The sequence below is a fragment of the Ischnura elegans genome, chromosome 2, assembly GCF_921293095.1.
Source record: "Ischnura elegans chromosome 2, ioIscEleg1.1, whole genome shotgun sequence".
In the NCBI taxonomy this organism is placed as follows: Eukaryota; Metazoa; Arthropoda; class Insecta; order Odonata; family Coenagrionidae; genus Ischnura; species Ischnura elegans.
This window is the reverse complement of record NC_060247.1, coordinates 50,232,382-50,256,528: the sequence shown is the minus strand read 5'-3', so window position 1 is coordinate 50,256,528 and position 24,147 is coordinate 50,232,382. Positions and strand designations below refer to the sequence as shown.

At 37.4% G+C, this 24,147-nt stretch overlaps 2 protein-coding genes and 1 long non-coding RNA gene across 5 annotated transcripts in view; 2 read left to right on the top strand and 1 right to left on the bottom strand.

Moving 5' to 3' along the window:
* LOC124153725 overlaps positions 1–5,888 on the top strand; it is a 15,848-nt gene extending 9,960 nt beyond the window's left edge. For 2 of the 3 annotated variants that reach the window (XR_006863741.1, XR_006863742.1), the window contains exon 10: positions 4,826–5,888. Coding sequence is in view for 1 of the 3 variants with exons in the window: in XM_046527060.1 (XP_046383016.1) it covers positions 4,826–4,856 (31 nt within the window). In the remaining 2 variants the exon portion in view is untranslated. The remainder of the gene's footprint in view (positions 1–4,825) is intronic. The other variant, XM_046527060.1, reaches the window with a different exon arrangement.
* The window catches only part of LOC124153726, a 17,779-nt gene extending 287 nt beyond the window's left edge, over positions 1–17,492 (bottom strand). The window contains exons 1-2 of the long non-coding RNA XR_006863743.1: positions 17,402–17,492; positions 15,443–16,150 (exon numbers count right to left, since the gene is read on the bottom strand). This is a non-coding gene — a long non-coding RNA (uncharacterized LOC124153726). The remainder of the gene's footprint in view (positions 1–15,442; positions 16,151–17,401) is intronic.
* Positions 16,147–24,147, top strand: LOC124153724 (phosphatidylserine decarboxylase proenzyme, mitochondrial). The gene is made up of 6 exons (XM_046527059.1): positions 16,147–16,565; positions 17,405–17,595; positions 18,187–18,423; positions 19,158–19,461; positions 21,846–22,006; positions 23,276–24,147. The coding sequence occupies exons 1-6, from the start codon at positions 16,535–16,537 to the stop codon at positions 23,516–23,518; spliced, it is 1,167 nt and encodes a 388-aa protein (XP_046383015.1). The 5' UTR covers positions 16,147–16,534; the 3' UTR covers positions 23,519–24,147.

Genomic DNA, 24,147 nt, shown 5'->3' with positions numbered 1-24,147 from the left:
TTTAACCATTCAAAATGTAAACCAAAAATGTGAATTCTCGATTTTCAGAAAAAATTATTACACTGACCAAATAATACACGACACCACTTCTCTCACAAACTATCAGCAATACATTGTATGCTTCACAGACTATGTATGATTCCATTGTCGAATTACAACAGGATGAAGGAGCTAAACACAATCAAACTAATTGCATCCAACAATGGGTACTCCGAAGTTCTCATTGACAAATTGTACCACCAAAAACAAAAACGACTCGCACTCAACCTTATTTACACAGATAGGGGGAAAGATGATGACACGAAATGGCGTAGAATCCCCTATCTCGGTCGTATATCCAACAGAACCGGAAAATTACTACCAAAAGATCAAGTGAAGGCTGTCTTCTACAGTAGAAATACACTGGGCAAACTGTTGGGCAGTGCCAAGGACAAAATTAGTGCCGGAGAACACAGCAGAGTATATAAACTCCGTTACAATGACTGCAATTCCTGTTACATAGGAAAAACTGGACGGAATTTCAACATCCGGGCCAAGGAACATCGTTCATGTTTTATTAACAACAAAGAAACCTCACACTTTGCCAAACACCTCTTGGATTCCGACCACACAAGCGATTTCGAACCGATAATCCTACATAAAGAAAACAACGGCCCAATGCTTGACGCACTCGAGCAGTTGGAAATTTTAGTGGGCCAAACCTCACCCAACATAACATTAGTTAACAAGCAATTGTATTCTTACCATTCACCACCTTTCAATTTTTTTTCTGAGAAACCATTACGGATGCCACTCACCACTCCATAACACCCCTCCCCGTATTTCGTCATCATACACCAACCCTCGGCTACCCCGTGCAGTGACCCATCAGCGACGTACTTCCCAAACCTACCTTCCCTTCCCTTACCCCCTCCCCCATTTCCCCCCCCCCCCTTTCTCCACCTCCACCACCTCCCTTCTAACGCCTTCAAGGGTATAAATTCGATGTACTGATACTTGTAATTGCCAGATGATGATACGCTGTATCGAAACCGGTCGTAAATATATTCTATTTTGTGAAACAGCGAAGTCTTTTCTTAACCTTTGTGCTTAATGAAGGAGTTTTACCATGTCACGCCAACCACCATCGCATTTTTCAATTGAATATATATATAAGATATACATAAAAATTGAAATTGGTCTTCAGTACTGTTGAATTGTATTCATTTTTGGGTAAATATAGTGAATTTTCATGGCAAGTGATTCCGTTTTTCATTAAACTATGACTTTTACCTTTACATATAAGAAATAACTAGAGATTTCCAATCACTTCAAAATTAGTCTTTCCCTTGTGCAAGTTGGCTACAAACATCATCATTAATTTTGGTCAACGGGTACATAATGAGTATAGATGCTGCAAACAGCAATAAATATAGCCAAATATTTTTCTCAAAATGATATATATAATTTAGCATCAAATGAAAAAATATTATTATTGCAGTAAAAATTTGCTCCATCTTCAGATTTTTGCTGAATATTCATTGCAAGATCAGTGATATAAAGCCTGAATGAAGATTTGTCATTAGATGTTTCCTTGCAAATGCTATTATACCCTTTTTTTGAATTCATTTTTAACTCTGGTGCAACATATTGCAAAAATATGTTATTGGCTTGAGTTTCAGAAGATACTGATGAGGAAGTTGTGTGTTGATTCTTTTATGTTTCCGCATCCATTTTTACTTCCCCACTGGGGTCTCCAACCCAATGACCCAAAAAGGACACGTCAGATAAATCTCTCCTTATAACACCCCCATCTTTTTGACGATCCAATGGCGCTCCCAAGAAAGCAATCCTCCCAGTTCGTATAGGCGGACCGACTATATCTTAGTACCCCATGCTACCACCCCTTCCTTCTCCTTAGTATCTCCCTCAATCTTAGAACAGTTGACCGGAGTGGTGCATGCCCGAAGACACCCTAATCCACTGTCGTAAAAAAAATCTTGAAAGCGGAGTGCCGCCCATCTCAAGCAAAAAAAAAACAAAGTAAAGGAAGACAATAGTAATTGGAATAGTAGCTTAAGAAGAAAATATTTTAAAAATTATTCAATATTCTAGAACCATAGTTTTACACCGAGGCATACTATTATAGGAATAGTGAGAAATACCTGAAGCTGAATTACCATCCCACTCAAACAGCTGTTCACAGTGACTCCTTGCACTAAAAATTTTATTACATCCATCTAAACCATAAAATACCTATGGAAATGGCAAATTACCTAATTTTATAATAAAAGCAACATTACTAATTCATTTTCCCTGTACTCTTTTGGTTACATTACGTAGGAAAAAATTGAAAGAAAAAGGCGGAGCAGGGAAAATAATTGAGGGTATGCAACCCGCACCACGAGTCTATGTTAATGCTCGGGATGTGAGCAAGTTGATGATCTAAACTACTGCAACTCCCTCTGTTAGGTTAGGTGATACCATGTCATAAATATTTCAATTATTTTTCCCAGCTCTTTTGGCATGTATGCATGTGTTTTGCATTAAAAAACTGAAGCCACCATATGGGATAATTTTGTATTCTACATGGACAGCATTGAAAGTGTTAAATACACATCTTACTGATAAAGATCTTTTTTTTTCAATCCTGAGCATAATCTGCACACCCACTTTAAGCAAGTACTAGAAAAATTGTTGCTTTATTTTCTTTGCAATATACAATCCGGCTTCTCTCACTCTTTTTTTTGTAATTTTCTGGCTCTCACGTAAAACCTCAATTACCCTAGGTGTTGTGTTGGCTGTCCTCAAATTATCTGCTAGCTGCAGAACCAAGTTTTTCCAATTCATTTCTTTTCAGTAAATTTCTGCCACACAACAGGATATTTTTCAGTGACTTAATTAGAAGTTTTTATAATAATAAGAAAACTCATGGCAGAGATATTCGAATTCCATTCCTACCAGTGACCAAAATTTAATTTATCAAGTAAATTACCTTCCCTATTAGCTGATGCATTGTGGGGATGACCAATAACCATTTTTTTAGAATAGCTGTTCATTGGTCATGAGGAAAGGTCCCAGCACATAACACAAACAACAATTTTCAATGAATTTATTCCATGTGTGCCATGGAAGTGGAAATTTTTGAAGGCACTGTGGTAGGACTTTTTGTCCTCGTGAATAAAACGCATAACTTCAGTAAATTAGTCCCTTCTCATTGTTTCTCAATATAAGAGTTGACCGTACTTCTTGGACCTTATCTTCACAAGTTCTGGGGCCTTTTCACTATGGGCTCCTTGTATGTACTGGGTAGCAACTAATACTTCACTAGAACTTACCAATGGAAACACACTAGTTGTAACTACCAAAGCTACATTTGAGGCTCTGTACCTGTGTAGCATCAAATAAACAACCTCCATTGTCTCCTGAAGCTATCGAGAGAACTATAACAATATTCAAGTAAAAGTTCTTAGTTATTTGCAAAATTATGCACTATATATTGGAAGATAATATTCTACTTTTTGTCCCTACACAAAGGTTGACATCACTTGATTCAACACTGGATGAAGAATGAATATGTCTGAAATCTTGCATCCAAATACAGAGAGCATGAGACCCTTACCACATTCCTACGTAATATTACCAAACAAAGATCCTCAACAGAACTCTTTCTTGGCAATGAAATATTATACTTCACACACAGAAACGATTGGAGACTTTTTTCTGGTTTCTCATTAATCTCTATACATATTGGAATTCTTTGCATTTAATTTTTACTTCCATAAATCATACCATAATAATAATACTTAATATTTTAGGCTATGTCACTGCATCAATGTTAGGATGATCCCAACATTTTCCAATCAATGCTAGTCACTTTGTCAACAGAAATTCCTGGAACAGGTGCACTCATAATTTTGTTCTTCTACGACATAAGGTGGAGGAAGTAGAGAGGGAAGGGATTCACCTGATAGTAGATATTCACGATTTCCTGTAGTAGATGAATAAATTTATGAATAAGCCTTTCCTTGACAATGGGACCAACACTGCCCAGGAAACAGAATTATCCAAGCAATGGCATAGCCCAGAAGTAATTATTACCATGATGAGATCCTTCCATGGCTTCAAGGCAAATTCATATCAGTTGAAGAGCGAAGTGGACACACACAGATTCTGAATAAACAAACCCTTGGAAGTACATATATGTACCAAAATTCAAAACTCACATTTTGAATAATTAAGAACGAATTTCAAGCAGTTAAAATTAAGGTAGTTATACTTAAGATTCACAAAAAATATTAATGGCTGAAACTACGAGCAATAATAAATGTCATCAGAACAATAAAATTAACAAAATTTTAGCTCACTATCGGATGAAATTGAAGTGAAATGATTGCCTATATCAGTCAAAATGACAGGTTTCTGGGTTCTACTGTTAAAATGTTGTTTATACATATGTATGTGTTGTCATTCATTGTGTGTCATCATTATTATAAAGCCAGTTCTGGGATTACTTATACAACTGCGTATAAATGTGTAACAGGTATCAATGACTCATGATTTGAACTGGGTTTGAAAGTGAAGAAAACTGAGGAAAGTAAAATAAGACTTTAGGTGGAGCATCACAAATAGTATGCAAGTTGATGCGCACAAATACCTCTGTCATCGCTGTAATGAATGATGGGTTACCCTGCAAGGTTGAAATGACTTCTGATCCTCAATTGCATGTAGTGGAATTTTATTACAATTTATTCTGGATGGCGTTGGCATCAAGTGAAGGCAAAAAATGAGGTAATTCTGCACATCATATTGTAGTCTCTAAAAGTATCTTCTCCTTTCTTTGCAGGGCTGGCAAGTTCCTGGATAACAAGTCCTGAAAGCTCCTATTTATTCTTCAACTTATTTTCGAAGTAATTAATATGTTTATTATGGAGCTTAATCACCATTCCCATACTCAGACTATAGTGGGTCATGGACAAACTTCATTCTGTGCAGTGTGGCACACCAGTGCTTCACTCTCTTCTTTTGAGTGAAACAAGTTTCATCCTGGACTGGGTGACACACCAATAGGCCACACTTAATTTACAGTTGCACCGTATTATTTACAAATTTTATAACGCAAACGTCTCGTTTTGCTTAATGGCGGCATTGCAAAATGAATAAAAATTGAAGAATAAACTTGAAATCGCACACAGAGGAAGTTGGTTATGACCCATGGTGGGTCATGCCGCAGCAAATGTGTTCATACTTTTTCGATTAAATGTACAAACCGATTGTGTTTATTTCGGTAGTGTTATTGAGTTAATTTATACTGTACCATACTTGTGATTTTGTACATAAATTTTACCTTGTTATAAAAGCATGATACCTTGACAAAGTCTTGTGATCTTACAACTCTTGTCTATCTCTCCTTGCAACTCCAGCAAGGACTCCAGTACTTGCAAGTCCTTCTGATTGCACTAATTCCAAATGGTGGGATGAGGTTTCCTCTCCCTTCTTAACCTTTCTCAACCCTAGGGGATTTGTCGTGCTCATCTTTTTGATACCCTTCCCTTTTCAATTACCCAACCGCTTCAGAAGAGCAGGGTGAAAGGGAGGCAGTGGCTGCGGTGAAAACCAACACATTGTTGTTCCAATTATTAAGGAAGATTAGAATTACATTGGACAGTAAGAAAGAACTGCAATAATACATTGAAAGTTCTGTAATTTGAAAACAAATGTGAATGTGACCTTACGGGCTAAAACCAATTCTTGTGCTCAAGCTTGCTTTTTTAAGATGCATGAAACTTTTAAGAATTCATTTATAACCTTCAAACAGTAGTGGGATGAGAAAAAACAATAAAAAACAGGATAAAATGTTATTAGCCATGATACTAATCATTTGTAAGGATGGCCCCAAAGTTAGGGTATTAAAATATGACGACAACTTCGTGATTTTCACTGCTTTATTACAAATTTATTCTACAATTGATTTAGGTTGCTACACCATCATCGCTTCTTACCTCAAAAGAAAGCCATTTAAGCTGTGATACTTATTCGTGAGGGAGTAGGAGGTAGGGTCGATGGTGTGATTGACCTTAGATGGTGGAGTTTGGGGATTTGAGCTGGAGTGATTGGGGTCCTTGTGGAATGGATGTGGGATAGATATACTTAGAGAAATATGTATAAAGCCCTTGTCATTGAGTAATGATGAGTCTTTTGCACTAAGTCCAATTTCTTTCAGTTCCAATGCATTTATTTTGCATCCTTTGGAACCAGGTGTAGTACCTCAGGTTGAAATGTACTGCTGTGACCTTCATCCAGAATGTGTTTCCTGAAGTTCAAATTGACACCTCTGCTGCGGAAGACAGTGATTGTGTACTTCATCCCTGGTTAAGAAACTTCGGCCGGTCTTTCAGTTCCAATATAAAAACATTGGGATATTTTAAGGACATCATTAATCCCCTAAAGTAGAGTGGTGTGTATGAACTTAAGTACAATGATTTCCAATGTTTTTATATTTGTCAGGTATTCATACTGAGGACAGTAATAATAGCTATAAACGCCAGACCTTTGATAAGTAAAAGTGTCATCCATAATTACACAATAAACAGAGTATTGCAGCAATCCCTCCACAGAAATTTATTCCTCGCTTCTGAGCGGCGGTTGCGAAAAGAAGGTGATGGCCGATTAGCCATTTCGTACCGGCTGTTGCACCCTTGACGGTATGCATATGATCATCACTTACGTTGTGCAGGTAGCATAAGAAGAAGGGACTAGTTCACCCCCTGTACATATTTGAATTCTGGCATGATTGAGGAAGAAACTCGAATACAAACGAATTATTACAACACTTAAAATGAGAGGAAAAATAAGTTGCTGAACATTTACAAGGGATATTTTAATAATACAATGGGGAAATAAAAAACATCTAGACTAGTGAAAACTAATTTCACGATTATCCCTCATTGGAAGACAGTTAAGAATCAATAAATTCTTGTGGGCAGGTGATATTAATTTCCAGTACTATCGAAACAAATATTTTTGAAAAAGTCTATTTAATCCTAAGCCGATCTTTGGAGAGACGGTCTTCTTATAATCTCAATCTTTGGCAACTATTCTTGTACAGGAGATTAGCGAACAAGAGGGCTCGCCGAGAGAGAGTTAGCGGCGGGATTACAAGGGGTGATACGGTTAGACATTATCCAATTGCCTTCAATCGCTCGAGTCACTGACCTTTGATACGTCTCCTGGCTCTACAGCCCGTATTTGAATCGCCGCCGTAAGGCAAATGTTTCACTTCGGTCTCACTCATCACTTGTACGCTTCTTATAGAGCATTTAAAGAGCATTGCGAGGTCTGAATGATGAGACGTTTCACTGTGGACCGTTCAATCGTCCTCCTATTCAAAATGCAAGACAGGACGGAGATCGTCCCGGCGAGTTGCTTAGAAGGACGTTCGCCTTCCAACCTTGCATTTTGATGCAATGAATTTCCGCAAGAGCTGAGCATATTCATCGATTATTGCGTCCCATTTCATCCTTAAAATTAGAGCTAACAGTTTATCGATTTTCGTTAGCATTTGATTTGCATGCAGTGAACGACGAATAAATAATGCATTGAATTCCTATGAGAAGAAAACCCGGTCTCGCAAAAATAACGGTTTGGATACCCTCGGTCGCGGCGGCATCCAATAAAACCGAAGGTCGTGGTTCGAGCCCCGCCTGGGTAGGTCGCCCTTAACAATGGCTATGCCAGCTTTTTTTCCTCAACCATTGCTTTTTGTCGGAAATTCCCCCGATTTAAAAGGCCTCATTGAACTGTGATCGGGGATGGAGTAAAATAAAATTTTCTCTTCCCAGTATCAATTTCATATGATCATTTCCGCCAACAAATTACACTGAGTGGACCAAATACCATCACATCGCCGGTCTCCTCTACGCAGCAGTACCCTGATTTTTTCGCTATTTCAGTTCCTTTCCTTTATATCTCATAGTAAAATGACCTTAGCTTTCAGTTAATTATCAAAGTATTATCTATCCTTTGCATGTTAAGATCCCCTTCAGTAGGGTAGATTTAGGGCTATGTCATTGCTATCAAAATGACAACGCGGACGAAATCCAGAAATCTACCCTACTGCGAGCCTGAACGCCGCGGAAACTTATATCAGAAACTTAAGATCCACTGGTTTTCAGATAGTTCTACCAACACCTCTGTTACCTGTCAGAGTTGCAATCGCGTTAAGTTTTTCTTGTTTGAATGGCTTTCATATTAAGGATGAAAGAAAAGTCAATAAGTTATTCCAGATTTATTCACTCTTATGCGTTCTCTAAATAATTATCTAAATTACGCTTAGTCCTCCACCCATTAATATTGGATGTATTAAATGTTTTTCTAAAAGAAAAAACTATAAATTGCCGATAGTGAAAAAGCTACATTCCATGAAGCTTCTGAACGTGGAAATAGAGGCTGGATGTAAGTCGGGGATAACATTGCACGATAAAAAGAAACTATCAGCGGAAAGTTAGTAGAGGAGCACTAGCAAAGAAACAAGCCCTTATTAATTAAAATACTGTTTCAAAGACAAACACGGTTTTCATTTCATATGATCGAGCTCATCACGCACAGGGAGATGAGGAAATATCAACAGCGAAAGGGAACACTAGGAACAGTACGAATAAAATTACGCGGTTATTCTGAAGTAGACTAGTCTCTTTATCACTACCTTGCGCTCGTGAAATGTGAGGCTCAATTCAAAAGGATAGGAAAGGACGAAATGTAATGAAATGAGAACACTTTAAATTTTCCAAATACAAAGAAACATTAAGAGTATGGAATTATACGGCAAGAAGGTGATAAGAGAGCAGGGGCGGTCAGGGGTGATTTGGGGCCCTCGGGTGGAGCTCGTCCCCTCACCTCCCCCCCCCCCACACCCTTACCGGGGAATTCGGAGATCCTCTCCCGGAAAAATTGAGGAAATTGCATGCTCGGAAGTGGATTTTTACGCTATTTTGGCTCTTATAAACCAGATAAAATTTAATGAAAAATTGCAATTTTGTGAGAAAAATACAATGAAAAGTGAAGATTTTAAAAATGTATTATGGTTCTATTATTTAGTGAAAATTTTCCTCGACACTGCGCTGGAATGTAAAAAAATTCTAAAATAACCTTATCGAATTACCCTTTCAATAAGGCATCAGGTTCTCTTTTATCTTCTGACACTTTTATTTTATATAATCGTCTTACATTGAGTATGCATGCAATGTAAATCAACTAATGAAAACGTAGAATTCTATAATTGCAAAAGAAAACTTTGGTTCATGTAATCTCTTTTTCTATTACGCCTTTCATACACGCTTTACGATAGACGCGAGTGTTGTGGACCCCCCCCCCCCCCCTTAGTTTGGGGCCCTCGGCGCCTAACTAAGGGGGGGGCCGACCTGATCAGGGAGAAACCCTGTAAAAGAGAAACTGAGGAAAGGTGGAGAGGTAGTGGAAAACGTGGATGTTAAGAGTACTTAAATCAAGGAAACGCTTACAGAAAAGGAAAAACTATGTAATACAATGGACTATGTAAACGGCAAAATAAAGGTGGTAAAAGACACAACGAAATAGAAATTATATCAAAAAAGGAGAATGTTAATAAAACATGGTGAAAATTTTTTATCGAGGAAGGAAGGAAAACATATGCTAAGGTAGTAATAGTGGGGTAGCAACGGGGAACACGAAAACATTCCGAGCAGTGAAAGAACGATGACAGTATGGTTAGGTCAGTGACCTTCTAAATTGACAGGGAGAGTTCTGTACACACAGATAACCTCAGACCAGAGATACTGAGTATTGAAGTAGAGAACCTCCATCGAGATATGAAGGTAAAGAAATCCATGAGAGAGGACACTATACCCACGAACAGACCAAAGCATTTGAATAACATTAACCTAATGGCTTTCGAATTCATGGAAGGAAAGAATACCAGTAAATAAGTGAAAACCGTTTTCCACTCCGAATGAATTATACGAATAAATGGGAAATATATTAGTACATTGGCTTCACTTCCAGTTAATTTGGGCTTTCAGTTATAAATCAACGTGTAGAACAGTAGATATTCACCAAATGCTGTATTTCAGCAAGGTCACGATGATTATTGAGAACGCTAATGGACTAAGATACTGAAACATACAAAAAGCTTGAGGTTTTGCTTCTACAATTGTCTCACAGATTCCAAAGGGATAATTATAATAAGTATAACACAGAAAATAGGAGGGATTGTAATAGTGTATTGGGACTGGTCGATTTTTTTTTCCTCAGATGGTATATGTCCAATGCAGAATAGTTGTGGACTGACATTAGGATCTTAGATGCATTTTTAATCAATTAAAGCAACCAAATGGAAAAGGACGGAGGTTAAGGGGGGTAGTGTTCAGAGCCCACCTCTAAGAGTAGACACTGGGAAGATGTTGTAATCGTTGACATATAATGTATTTATCTATAACAGTACACCACAGTATGCCACTGGAACTGTGAGTGAGATTTTGCATTCTCCAGTAAAAATTGTTCACAAAAAGCGGGAAGGTAGGATAATAAGAATATTGGATAGGATAACGAAGAATATACTGAACGAAATAGTTGAAAAAAATATGTTTATCGCCGCTGAGGAATAGGAATCGGAAGTCTTTCAACCCCGCGGGACTACGCTCCAGAATCTGGGTATGCAAATTCAAGGTCTTCTCTAACTTTCACTCCTGAATGGACACCTGCATCCGGAAGCGAAAGCCGGTCGCTCCCTGCACGGGTCCGTGCGAGAGGAGAGGAACTCTTTCCCCCTTTTAATGGAAGCCGGAGCCGAAAGGAGTTGGAGCGCGTACCGCTTCAGAAACGGTCGTTCGTGTGAGGACTGATGGCTGTCTCCTTTCTTTCAGGGAAAACGTAGGTATTTTTCCTTTTTGCAAAGCAAAACATAGAAGCGCTCCGTTAATTTTGTCTGTATCTGTGCCATGAACAAATCGGAATCCTAATCCTACTCAGGGCCGGAACTAGGAGTTTTGTCCGGGGGGCAAAGATCAGTTTGCCGTCCCCATTCTCCTATTCCCTCGTCCACCCCTTCCCCCCACCCCCACCAATATTACATGATGCATCCGTAAGCTATTTTTTTTAGATGTGGTAGTTGAAATACATACCGTATGTGTGCCATTAATCATTTTTAACCCAGAGCTGGTTAAGGAAAAATAAAATTTCTAGACTCCAAATTTTTTAAAATTTTAACATTTTCTACTCAATCATAATTATTGTGGCAGCTACATACTTCGGCATTAAACTTTACAGCACATATGAACACGTAGCATGAATCTTTCCTCAATAGAACGGAAAACGTATACATTTTTCATGTTACTTAAGAAGCAACATCGGGTTATGATGGGTTAAGAAGTTTTATTAACATTATTGTTCAATTATGCATAAATTAATAATAATTGTAATATAATTTAATTAGAAAAATAAAATATTTTTTTAGTAAACTTCAAATTTTGCTGCCCCTGAAACCTGCCCGCCAGTGCTGGCTCAAGGGAAAATACTGAACCGGGAAAATTGCTATTGTGTCGCCCCCTATCGTGAGGTTTGGTATGGAACACCCCCCAATCAAACGGGGAGTCCGGAGAACCTCCCACGAGAAATTTAAAAAAATACCATCACCTACATTACAGTGTACTTTTTTCGTTAAAAGGAGTTATCAGAGTGTATTTTTCCGGATTGAATTAAGATTAAAATCCATGTGTTTTACATAAATTTATATTTTACAACAACCAACTTAAAATGAACAAGTGATAGTGATATGTGTTTAATTTACGCATAGATTATGGCTAAGAAACTTAAAATGAAACTTTCACTGTTTTTTTCCACTAAGTCTTCGATGAAAATGTTCATGTTAAATTTTTGCAACATTTCACATTCAATGTACATGAGAGAGAGTCCTATTAGACGCCGGCCCTGTGCCCCGCCCTAGTTTCGGCCTGCCTACAGGATTCATTTGCCTTGCCCGCCTTGCCTAACAATGTCGGCGTCAAAACGATCGCCCGACTAGTAGAAGACGGACGACCATTGCGTCACGGAGGGGCGTGAATACGGGTAAAGGCAATAAACGGAGACGCCCGGGTTATCGGCAGTCTACATGCCTCTCTCTACTTTTGAAGGGGTTTCGACCAGTGCGTAATTTCTAAAAATTTAGGTACCTGAACGCATACCCACACATGATGTTCGCATATAATCCGCCGTCCCCCCTTAAACTTCAGATTTTAAAAGTTTTAATACAAGTTACAATTAGGAATCACGTTTTATCAAATATAAAAAAACCATGGCTATTTTTACATAACCTAACTTTCCCTTAGAGATGCCATAACGCCGTTCCGGCCGAAATTAAGCACTGGTTCAGACGCGGCGAAGGGGTGTACGAGGGTCTCGACGTGAGAAGCACGACGAATTCTCTAGGGTTAGGATAGATCCTGAAGGGGGTAGGAACCCTCGTACAACCCTCACTAAAACAATTTTCGCACAAGCACTGATCCTAAGACAGTGCTTTATACTTATATACGGCACAATGGATAGAATCATAGTAAGAAAATAGCTTTAAGGAGTCTCAATGTTTAATTGAAAAAGCTTTCTCTCACTACTGCAGCGATGTACCGGGAGATTCTTCAGAAAAGCTAATGATTTAAAATAAAAAGATATAAAAGCATTTTTTATTAACTAAGTTGTGCTTTTCTACACAGGATGGAGCTGAGACGCGATACAGTACCACACAAAACAGTATTACAGCAAAAAAACAGAAATCGAGTGACTTTTTAAATAATTTACGTCATGAAAAAGAAAATGGACATGAAATGGCCCAATGGATAGTTACAAAAAGTTTTTATATTGTAAAACGAATGACGAAGGAAAGTAGTTACAAAAACCAGTCCTATAAAAATCATTTGAGAACGGCTTCAAGAAATTGAATTCGAATGTCAATAGGAAGTGCAAAAAATAAGGCTGTAGATGTAACGAGCTTATACTAATTTTTGCGTCTTATAATTATGACTATCGCCAGCAAAATCTGTAAACTGAAATGAGCTTCTTCCCGCCGGCCGTTGCTCGGCATTCAAGTGACGAACGGGTGATGACGACAAGGATAGAGCAAAATCGATGCTACAGCGGAAGGATAGGTTTACCGATCGATCTGACCGGCTCAACTCGAAATGATAAACGGAGCGGGCGAGACAGATCCGACTGGGAGGCGAGCCGGATAACCCCGCTTTCCCAGCCAGTCTCAATTTTCAGATCGATGCGAAGAGGCTGGTCCCTGACCCCCTCTGTGCTTCTTTTGTTCGCCAATCCGCACTTTCAAGGGTGTTACGTTGAGGAAGATCACTCCCAATGGAGAGGAAGGCGGGTATGCCATGGCCGCCTCAAGTTTCAACAAGGAGCATTATGGCGTCGGGCAGTACAGGTGAAGTTCGAACATTAACAGGGCAGGTATAAGCGGTAAGCAAAGTACGCGGCCGAGTAGGGCGCCAAGCAATAGAGGGCGCCTAAGCGCTCAGTCCAAATTATTTCATTCAATACATAAGAGCAAGCACGTTATAAGTTCACGCAGATATTTAAGTCTCGACCCTGATTCCTAAATTATTTATATTTATTTTAAAATGTATCGAGAGAGAATCCCTACTACAACTCATGTTATTTTTGAGGGGTTGGGTGTGGAATGTTGTTCCCTTACACTAGAAAAATGTCTATAACCGGCCCTGAGTATACACTATCAGTAAGCTCACTAATAGTTCATTAACCATAGGCAGTGTAGGCATGGAAGAAGGAGGGGTATATGTATCGAAGACCATATAGTATAGCCCAAGTATACATAACTAAATTGTTAGATTCAGGGTCACCCAAAAACATTAGAGATCTGGGGCATTTTTCTTTTTCCCTTAAGAAAAATTTTTTGGGGACCATTGACAAACAGTCATCCTTGCCACCACTCTCTTGTGGGTAAATCCCCTTCAATGCTCAGAGCTGCAACCTTGAGATATTACAGCTATGCTAGCATTTCATGGCTGTAGTCATTGATTCCCAGCACGACCCGGAATGCCTCATGAAATTCTTACCAATTTTTCAGTTCAACCAGAAATGTTTCGTGATATTCTTACCAATTCCTCAGTTTCGTCATTGAAATGCATCGCAATTTCCCTAAAGTAATCACAAAAGGTGGAGGAGGATTTTACAAAATTTTTGTAAGAATAGTATCCCATTCAGTGGCATAGCGAGAGGAGGGGTCCGGACCCCAGTGGCGCCGCGAGGGAGGGTTTTGGGGGATAAACCCCCCCCCCCCAAGAGCTGAGAGAAACTTTTAAGTTTAATCCATTTGACTTAATTTGATTAATTTACTTTTACAAGAGTGTGAGGATTAATTAAATACCCCACAGAAAGCCATAAAACTCACCATTTTGAACTATTTATCTTAAAAATTTTCTGGGGGAGGACCCCCGCACCTGCCGATTATCCTGGCGGGTATACCACACACCTCTATAGACTATAGTTGCGCCTAAAACCCCCCTATCCTTAATTCCTAGCTGCGCCCCTGCCCGACCCCCCTCCCGAAATGTAAAAGGACACTTACTTTGCATCACAAAGGAAAACCAAATATTGAAAAATCATGATTTTACAAAAGATTTCTTTGAAAAATGAAGTTTTTTCGATTATGAATAGTGTTAAAATTAGTTTAAAACCCCGTACCCATTTTTTCAAAAATTTTCCCCTATGTGTTTGGAACAAAATTCCTGGCCACGTCACTGTTCCCGTATTAGAATTTGCTCATAAAAAAACGCTTTATAAATTTCTCCGAAATATACCAGGAAAAATGTTTTTACAAGAGTGAGGCCAGCAGTTATTTTATTAGCTTACTGAAAGATGTGGTATCGTATACCCACAAAATAGCATTCACACTATCTCCACTATTCTAAAAAATAATTATGTATTTCTTTAGCGATCAAGTGCTTAGTGCTTATGAGTGCCTCGAAAGTTGCAACTTCAATGTTCAGGCTTTTTTGAATTTATATTATATTTGCACAATACCATCAGGAGTATTACGTAATGCTATAAGCTTAAAATGCAGCTACAATAAAATCAGAGTCGTGGTTCATATAGTGGGATTTCAGCTGAATATAATCTAGCTCGTTCGACAGGTGCCGTTAGATTCCAGATTGCTTTGCTATGCCACAATCCAGCATTACATGGTTGTTTTTATGGCTCATGGGTGGTGAGTAATACAGATTTGGAACACGATATACCATCCACATATTCTATGCAAGCATACACACAAGAAAGATATAAAGGAATGTTTTAAGATATAAAAACCTAGTCAATCCAGCTGCCATTTTCGTGTCCTAAAACAAGGTTCCAACAACAGGATACTTTCAATAAATTTATAACAATTCCTCAACTATTCACAAAAATGACTCACCGCGACCAAATTTCATCGGCTAAAAGACACTATCGTCTTATCAGTATTATCCGTCCATTTCTTGACTGTACAGGATCTCCACAGTACCTCCACCATATCAAACGAATGGATATTTACATCTCAGTTTAATTAATGGCGATCAAAAATTTGACTCGATGAATCAACGATTTAAATTTGCATGAAATTCACTCAGACGATCATAAATGCACTTGCCACTTGACGCCCGTTTCATTTATATATCGATGTTCAATTATTTCGATCTCTCGCCCTCTCGCAAAAAATCGATAGAATGTTGAAGGCTACTTTGCGTTCTTTAAATCGTTCAAATTCCTTAATTCGGCTCAATGCCCTCAATTACATCAGCAAATGCTCGAGTTTGAGTGTTTACTAATATCGCTTTTCAGTTTTGTAAAATATACCTCATTTAACTTTTTCTACAGCATTACTGTAAAAGGCAATGGCATCATATGCGCCTAGAGTGATGCTCGTATTGTGGTAGACGTTGGTAGCTCGACGACTTAGAAATGCACTTATAATCAATTATCCGATAAAATTGATCTGTGGCTTAGATGTCTTCAATTTCCTCGGTTTCTCATCTGTTGGTGAAAAGTTTCCGTCCCCTTGAGGGGGTTGCGGGTATTTCACGATGGAAAATAGTACAACGATCGAGATGCTCACAGAACCGTTGCCATTCCACTTCAAGTTCTTCTGGCAAGTTTCTTATTTGTAATCAGTTTTTTTTCCTGAACTTGCATGTGACTGCTATAATATTGCATTATAATAATCGAAACTTGGACTCAAATATTGAATTTGCGTACAGCTTGATGTCAGGTGCTGTGAAAAATAACACAATGTACCTTAAATCTCAGTCTAATATTGAAATATGCAGTCGGAATCTTCATGTTGATGGCGGAAAAGTTTCTTCTTGATCCCTGTATTCAGAGATGTGTGAAGCGTATTCAACAATGTCACCAGGACGATAACAATGCTTTCTGTTAATGAGAAATAAATCATTCGTGTTCCTTGGATGCAGTAAATGCTTAATCTAAATGTTCTGATGTTTAATTACTTCCTATCGGACCCTTTACAATTATGGCGGCTGGTTGCAGTTCTATTTTTTTAGGTTATCTATTTTTTATTATCTTATGTGCGTAATTTATTTATTTTTGATGTGATCACCTTTAAGGTTCATTGCCTGTGAAAATGTATCATTAGGCAGTACTCTCACTGAGAGTCAATATTTGTAAACTGCTCTTGCACTTGGTGGCTCAGTAGACATATTCGCTCGCATCTGTGTTATAGTGGCTAATTTAAAAAAAAATTGGTTTCTTGAATTTTATATCAGGAGTATGATTGGCGTCGTATTGTATTCGATCCCTTTTGAACATAGCTGCGTAAATAAATTTGACTTAGTTACTCAAATGCAACACATTAGCGAGTATCTCTTATGTACCATCCAGTTTTCACTGCTGGTACCTTAGTTATCTACTGCAATTATTTTTCCTCAAATCCATCCACTCCTGCCTAATAAACCATCATTAGTGCTAAGGAGATATGTATGCAATAGTAATACATTGATAAAGCCTGAAATTCCCTCCAAATACTGGATACTTGTGTAATACTGATTGAAAATTTCACTGGAGCAGACACATACAGAGTGAAATGAGCTCAAGCAGTATTCATATGCTGAATTTCTGCAGTTGTAGATCACCCAGATGGTTCTGTCTGTCGCCAAATCCAGGATTTCATGGTTGAATGTAATTATAATTTTAGGGTAGGGCTTGATTAGGAGTGACTGTGGTGCATACCTATAAGCTTTAATTTGTTAATGGTGGCTATACAGACTGATATGATTTCTTCATTGATTATTTAAATAAGAAGCAAAAGAATGTAATTCTTTAGGATTTGTTGCATATTATTTTTGAGATTAAGGTGGAAACAAATATTAATATTTTTAACCAGAATTTGGAGGAACATGGCAGCGACTAAGAAACTCATCTGTAGTACGGTATGTCCGTGGCTTGGAATGGACTCCTTTGCCACTAGGCGTTGGCTTTGCTCTGCTGGCAGTTCTTCAGTGGCGGCATATCAGAAATCGAGCACGCAAGACTCCAGAAGGCACAGAAGCTGTCAGTGATGTTAAGGAATGGGAGGTAAAAATATTATGACATCTTTTTAGTTATCATCCATATGCTTTTTTATTTCCAAGTATAAAAATTGTATACAGCCCCTCTTCTTAAACTATACATAAATTTTTCATGAAAAAAATCATTAAGAGTAATAATTTTTTCCAGTAAGTGTTTAAAAAATACTGAGAAATGGCCATGAGGAGAGACAAAAAACTGTAGAAATGGAAAACATAACGTTTGTTAATGCTAGAACAGGATTTTACTTTAAATGTATTGGGTTAATCTTATAATTGTAGGAGTAATGATTATCATTCAGTGGCGACTGTAGACTCAAGGATACTTGGCTTAAATCTTTTGAGACTGGAAAATATTCATCTCCTTCTTGTAGAATATCTGTCATGGAATGGGAGACTAGTAAAGGGTATGGCTCCAACATTTATCAGTTTCTAGCATCGTAAAACTACTTGAATCTACGAGCATTTCTTATGTCATTGGTGTTGACGTTTCTGATAATATCCATAAATTTTATTTTAAATCAATTGCTGTGATTTCTGTGGTAAAGGATGTGGTTTGAGGATGGGCATTTTGTCCAATTCAATCATTTTTTACTTTCAGATAACATGTTATCGAATGATGCCTTTAAGGGCTTTCTCGAGAGCCTGGGGTTGGGCTCTTGGGTTCCAACTTCCTACCTGGGCTCGTTCCCCTATCTTATCAGCGTATGCATCAACTTTTGGATGTAACCTATCTGAGGCTGCTTACCCAGATCTTTCATCATATTCATCATTAGGCGAGTTCTTTTGTCGAAGCTTGAAGGATGGATGTAGGCCCATTGATGCAGCTCAGCCTCTGGTAAGAAAAGTATCCTTCTTATTTAGAAAGATGTTTGTTGCTGCCATCATTTTCATCCTATGAGTAAAATATGGTATATGGAGGATAAAAGATAGTCTTAGAAAAATATCCCTATTATCACAAATGGGGTAGGATTAGAAGTGAGAACCTCTTATCTGAGATCACTTTAATGTTATTTCTTTGCTTATTGTTTTTTAAAGGTGTTGAAGTTTGCCTCTGGAAAATCTGGTATTTTATTTTGTGCTTAGGGATCATAAATAATCCTTGTTTCACCTTTACTGTCCAATAGTAAGTCCTTTGGTAAAGTATTAGGTATTTTCAAATACACAAGCATCAGGTTAATTTTCGTATGAAATCCATTATTAATTTTTAGAGTATATTTTTTGAACAACTTTATGTCCATATAAACTATGTTATGTAAAAATTGTAATGATTTGATGAGGTAGTTATAAAACGTGAGAGGCCCTCCACATGAAAACATTGATTCCCATAAGATTATCTGGGTAAAGCATTGTAAAGCCCTGACAAAGTTTGGTTGTGTGACAATTCATTTACCTTAATCATAGTGCTCTTGTCCTCTGTCTGCCAGTGGCAGTCAGATTTTTACATGAAAATGGCTTATGGATCAAGGAATCTATAAGTGCCAGAGGACCTTTAATAAGCTCCCCAATCATTCAAACTACCAATCTGGTTGTTAAAAAATATTTACTGAAATTTTATCTTGTCTAAAATAGGTTTCTCCTGCTGATGGTAAAGTTCTAAATTTTGGGCCAGTTGAATCATGCAGAGTGGAACAGGTCAAAGGTGTAACATACTCTCTGGAGACATTCCTTGGACCACCAGTGTGGGAAGAGCTCAGTGTTAGTGATCAGTCAACTGGAAAAATTGAAACAATGACAAAGGAGACTATGCCAAAGTGTTTATTGCATGACAAGAATAATTGCCTCTACCAATGTGTGATATATCTTGCTCCAGGCGATTACCACAGATTTCATTCGCCAGTTGACTGGAATATCAAGTTTCGTCGTCATTTTCAAGGTAAAAAAGTATTATTTTTCCTCAAAATAACCCATAAAAGAAAGTAAGAACTCTTCAATTAGATTGAAAAATACCTCCCCTAATATTTGAATCTTTGTGTTGCTTCTAATGCTATATCTGATGCATTATAATGCATGCTAATTTTAAGTCTCTAAGTTGTCCCCAGGTTTAAGTCCTGGGAAAAAAAACTGAACCACTCAGGCCTGGACTAGGGGTACCATTCTTGAATGCTCTACTAAAGGGCTCAATCTTTCAATGCCACACCTCCACTCCTGTGTTAGGGGAGGGCTCATTCATGCAAGCCTCACCCAACACAACGTTTTTACAAGGAAAGAGCTTGCTGAAGGGTCAATAAACACCCATTCTGTGGGTAACTGCTCCAAAATTTTCTTAATTAAAAGGGCTTTTTGAAGAAGGGCTCATCAACATTTTAGAAACTCAAGAACAACTTTATGCACCAATCCTCTCAAATAACTCACTACCGTTTGTGCATTACACACACTTGTGTTTTAGAATCATCAAACAAAGGTTACATATCAATAATTTTGGATTGTGTTTTGGAGTTAATTATATGTAAGAGCATCATGTCATTAAACATTTCCTGTTGATTAGGATATTTTTAGGATGATAACAAGGTGGGAAGATTGTAATTGAATTTCGATCTGTCCAATGACTATCCCCGAATATTGTGACATTCAGATTTTATTGTACTGAGAATGGTATTGTGTTGAGCGAAAAATTTCATCCAACTGAAACTTAACTTTCTGAATAACAAGAATGATGTAAAGGTAGTCTCTAATTTGTACTGTTACTAGAAATGGTTTTAAACTTCTGGTTTGAATATTCTCTTGCCTTTCAATTCCTTCGATTAGTTTTCTGGTTGGTGACGTTTACTTGAAGGCCATCCCACAGTCAGCCAGTCACCTTCTACCCTACCCTTGTAATCCCTGCACTTGAAACTTCCATGAAAATAGGTTCTGAGGTGGAGTTGGGATCTGAGAAATCTAGTCACCTCCACCATAATTTTATCTTTGTAGAATATGCAATATAGCTGCTAATCATAAATGTTGTCTGTATCCTCATCAAATGGTGATTACTTTGGTGTTTTGATCTACGTTCTATTATTAATTTTAGAGATTTCTCTTATATCAGAAGCTACAAAAATGCAGGAACTTCTTGGCTGATAGGCCCACCCTGTGGTCGGCCGGCCACTACCCACTTGGCCCTAATAGGTAATCCCTTCACTTGAAACTTTCATGATCGTAGACTCCAAGCCAGAGTTGGGACCAGAGAAATTAACCTCCTCCTCTTTGATTTAAAGTTTTTAGAATATGCAACTTAGCAGCTAACCATAGCTTTTATCAATATTCTTGTTGAAGGGCAATTACGTAATGTTCTTTTTATTTAAGTTCAATGATTAATTTCAGTGATTTCACCCACATTGAAATCTATACAAAACTAAGGTAATTGAAGCAGAAAGGAAGGATAAATATTTTGCCCTCAAATTTGGAGCTAGCCTATACTTAGTCATTCATTTCCCCAGTCACCCCAAGATTTATTTCCCTGGCAGAATGTGCCACAAGTGGAGTAGGTCTAGAGTTGTTACTTCCCACTTTACTTTAACCTGGGTTAGGTATTTGATTGGGGTAAAATATTCTTCATGTCTTTTATTAGGTGATGTTTCCTGTTGTTAGGATGATATTTCATTTTCTATACATATTTTTTGTTTTAATGAAATACATATCGATGGCTCAAAATTTGGCTGGTCTGAGTTAATACTGTTAATAAAAAATAAAATTCAAGCAAAAAAAAACAACTTTTTTTGCAAATGCATGCTTCTTTTTCAGTTTTCTGTATTTTTGGTTTTTAATATCATTAAAATTAATTAAATTAAAATTATATATAATTAAAAAAATAAATCTTTTTTTGCTCTCCTGAAAAATTGCTGTTTGAGATCGGAGTGTTTGAGTGAAATTCATTCCTTCACTCTATTCACCAATTTATTTTTATGAATTTGGCCTTTCATGACTTTTCATCTACTTTAAATGTCTATTCAGGTATCTTCTGTGTGTATGTTTTAAGGAAATAAATGATATTTTGTCTAGAACGATGGCATGCTATAGCAAAAATGGCTCACTCCATCGTGCCAGTGTTAAAATTTTTGGAAAACTGAGGAAGGAAATAATTCCCCTTCAACTTATAATACTGTAGAATTAAAGTGCTGGAAACAGAATGGAGCTAGTGATTTTTCCTAGTTTTTTTAACATCATGATGACAATTGAATTTCACTTTTTCCCAATGTTTTATCAAGTGTCATGAAATACAATGTGTGTATGTGTTACTTCTAATTATTAATTATTTTTCATCCTAACTTGATGTCATAGGTGAGCTTCTTAGTGTCAACCCTCGAGTAGCCAGATGGATTCCTGATCTTTTCAGTCTGAATGAGCGTGCTATGTACGTAGGCAGTTGGAAGTATGGTTTTTTTTCCACAACAGCAGTTGGAGCCACAAATGTTGGTTCCATCAAGATATATTGTGATAAAGTAAGTATATAATGCCTCGGAGTTTGTTGAATGGCAGGAATGTGCCTAACTTTGCAAACTTCTTTCAAATAGTGCAAGTATCATGGATCCTTAAAACCTAACAGATTTAAAAAAAAACCTATAGGCCTTTTTTCAGACAATCCAGCTTTTCGCTGTCCACAGTATAGCACAGAGAACAGTATGGCATTCATCGTCTTTACCCACGGTGTACCATCTACAATTGCCAGCAATCCTTAAAGCCCCTATGAATTCATTTATACAGGGAGTTGCACCACATGGCCATGGCACATTTTGATGCATCTGATGGCATCCGTAAAAGCTAGTAGTTATAGCAAATCTTGGTGCCCTGTCAACCATTGTGGATTGTGGAAAGTTGGATTGTCTGAAAGCAGCCATGATTATATGTGTGAAAGGTAGATTGAATAAAATGTTGGGTGAGAAGAAGGTTTTGACCATAGCTGTAATTTAAGTGAAATAAAATGGGGAATATTTATGATTTTTTATAATTATTATGTGATAATGAGGGCCCTATATGAATCCAAATTTTCCTAATTACCTCATCAAAATTCCAAACCTGTGATAAGAACAAGTATAGCTGGTTTGATGTCTGCAATGATGCAAGATTTCCAGCATGCTAGCTGTGAATTGTGCAACACTTGAACCTTCACTAGTCCAGGAATAATTGATGGTATGATCAGAATTATGCCATCAAGAATTATGTTATTGAGGAATTGGCATGGAAGGTATGGGCATATTAATTTACTTTCCTGTATAAAAATATGTAAAGACTGATAATGAAAATAGCTGTATGCTGTGCAAGTTATTGCTGGAGCATATTGTATGGAGTCCTCTGCAATTTCGCATGGTTTACTGGAAAGGGATGAAAATGTAATGATTTTTGAGGATATAGGTAGGAAGTTGAAATTTTTCTGAGTAAGTAGTTTGTGTGTAAAATGTCATGACACAAATCAGAGTGTGAATTTAACTTCCATAAGTTAGAAGATTATTTTCTAAACCACTGGCAAGTATAATTTTAGGTCCTTTTCAAAATTGCTGCATCATTACCTCTCTTCAAGAGAAAGATGATGCATATTATGAATTTCTGAAGGTGAGGAGCAGTTTAGGACAATGGGGAGGTGTGCTAAGTGTACTATTCCATTGTTTGGATACCCTCTTTGAGTCCATTTTCATCTGTTTTTCCCTACACATTCATATTCTAATTTTTTAAATGAAAATTTGTACATATGTGATGTTCTTATCCTCTTCCAGACCCTTCACACCAATGAGCGTAAGTGGAAGTTGAACCGAAGTGAAGACAAATTTTTCCAGGCGTCAGGAGGAGGTGTATCATTGAAAAAAGGTGATCCATTTGGAGAGTTCAACCTTGGGTCCACTATTGTTCTCCTTTTTGAAGCACCTAAAGACTTCAAATTCAATGTAAGTGCTGGGCAGGTCGTCAAGGTTGGTCAGCCTTTGCATTGTGAATGTTCCTCTTCAGAAAAGAGTAAATAAGTCTGCCAATTTTATCATGACATCTGTTGATTTTTATTCTATTAGGACGTTAAATATTCAGATTAGATCTTATATGTATGAGAAAATGATTACTACTTCCTTTATAGCACCATTATGTTAGCTACATTTACAAGTTTATTTTTATGAGAGCAAGTGTATTGTGATAAATGACTAAGTATTCGCTATGAAGTTAATGTGTACGTCAAGTGCCTTGAAGTATCACGATGAGATACTGCATCATATTTCTCTTAGAACGAGCTGTTTTGTGCCATGTGGTAGTGCATTTATATTTCATGTTTTGTTCATCAAAACTAAATACAAGAAAGAGTACATATGATGTTTATGGAAATGTTTATGATTGTAAAGAAGTATTTTATACTACACTTTTGTGCTGGAATGCTATTGCATAAATTTTAATGAAATACTGCAGAAAGTGTACCTTTTTATTTTACAATCATATTTGCCATTTTGGAATGGCTTTATTGATGAATGCATGCACTTCCAAAGGAACTGATTTTATAGAAATGGCATGAATGAAGGATTTATGTACATTAATTGTTCCCATCTATGCTAATGGTAGCACTATTGTCCATATTATCTTTGGAAAATAAATTATTTCATCTTCCGGA

Bases quoted from the DNA above. Each gene is read 5' to 3' on its own strand.
- LOC124153724 (XM_046527059.1), top strand. From the start codon at position 16,535: ATGGCGGCTGGTTGCAGTTCTATTTTTTTAG. The intron at 17,596-18,186 runs GTAAAAATATTA...TTTTACTTTCAG, and splicing joins GTGATGTTAAGGAATGGGAG to ATAACATGTTATCGAATGAT. The intron at 22,007-23,275 runs GTAAGTATATAA...ATCCTCTTCCAG, and splicing joins TCAAGATATATTGTGATAAA to ACCCTTCACACCAATGAGCG.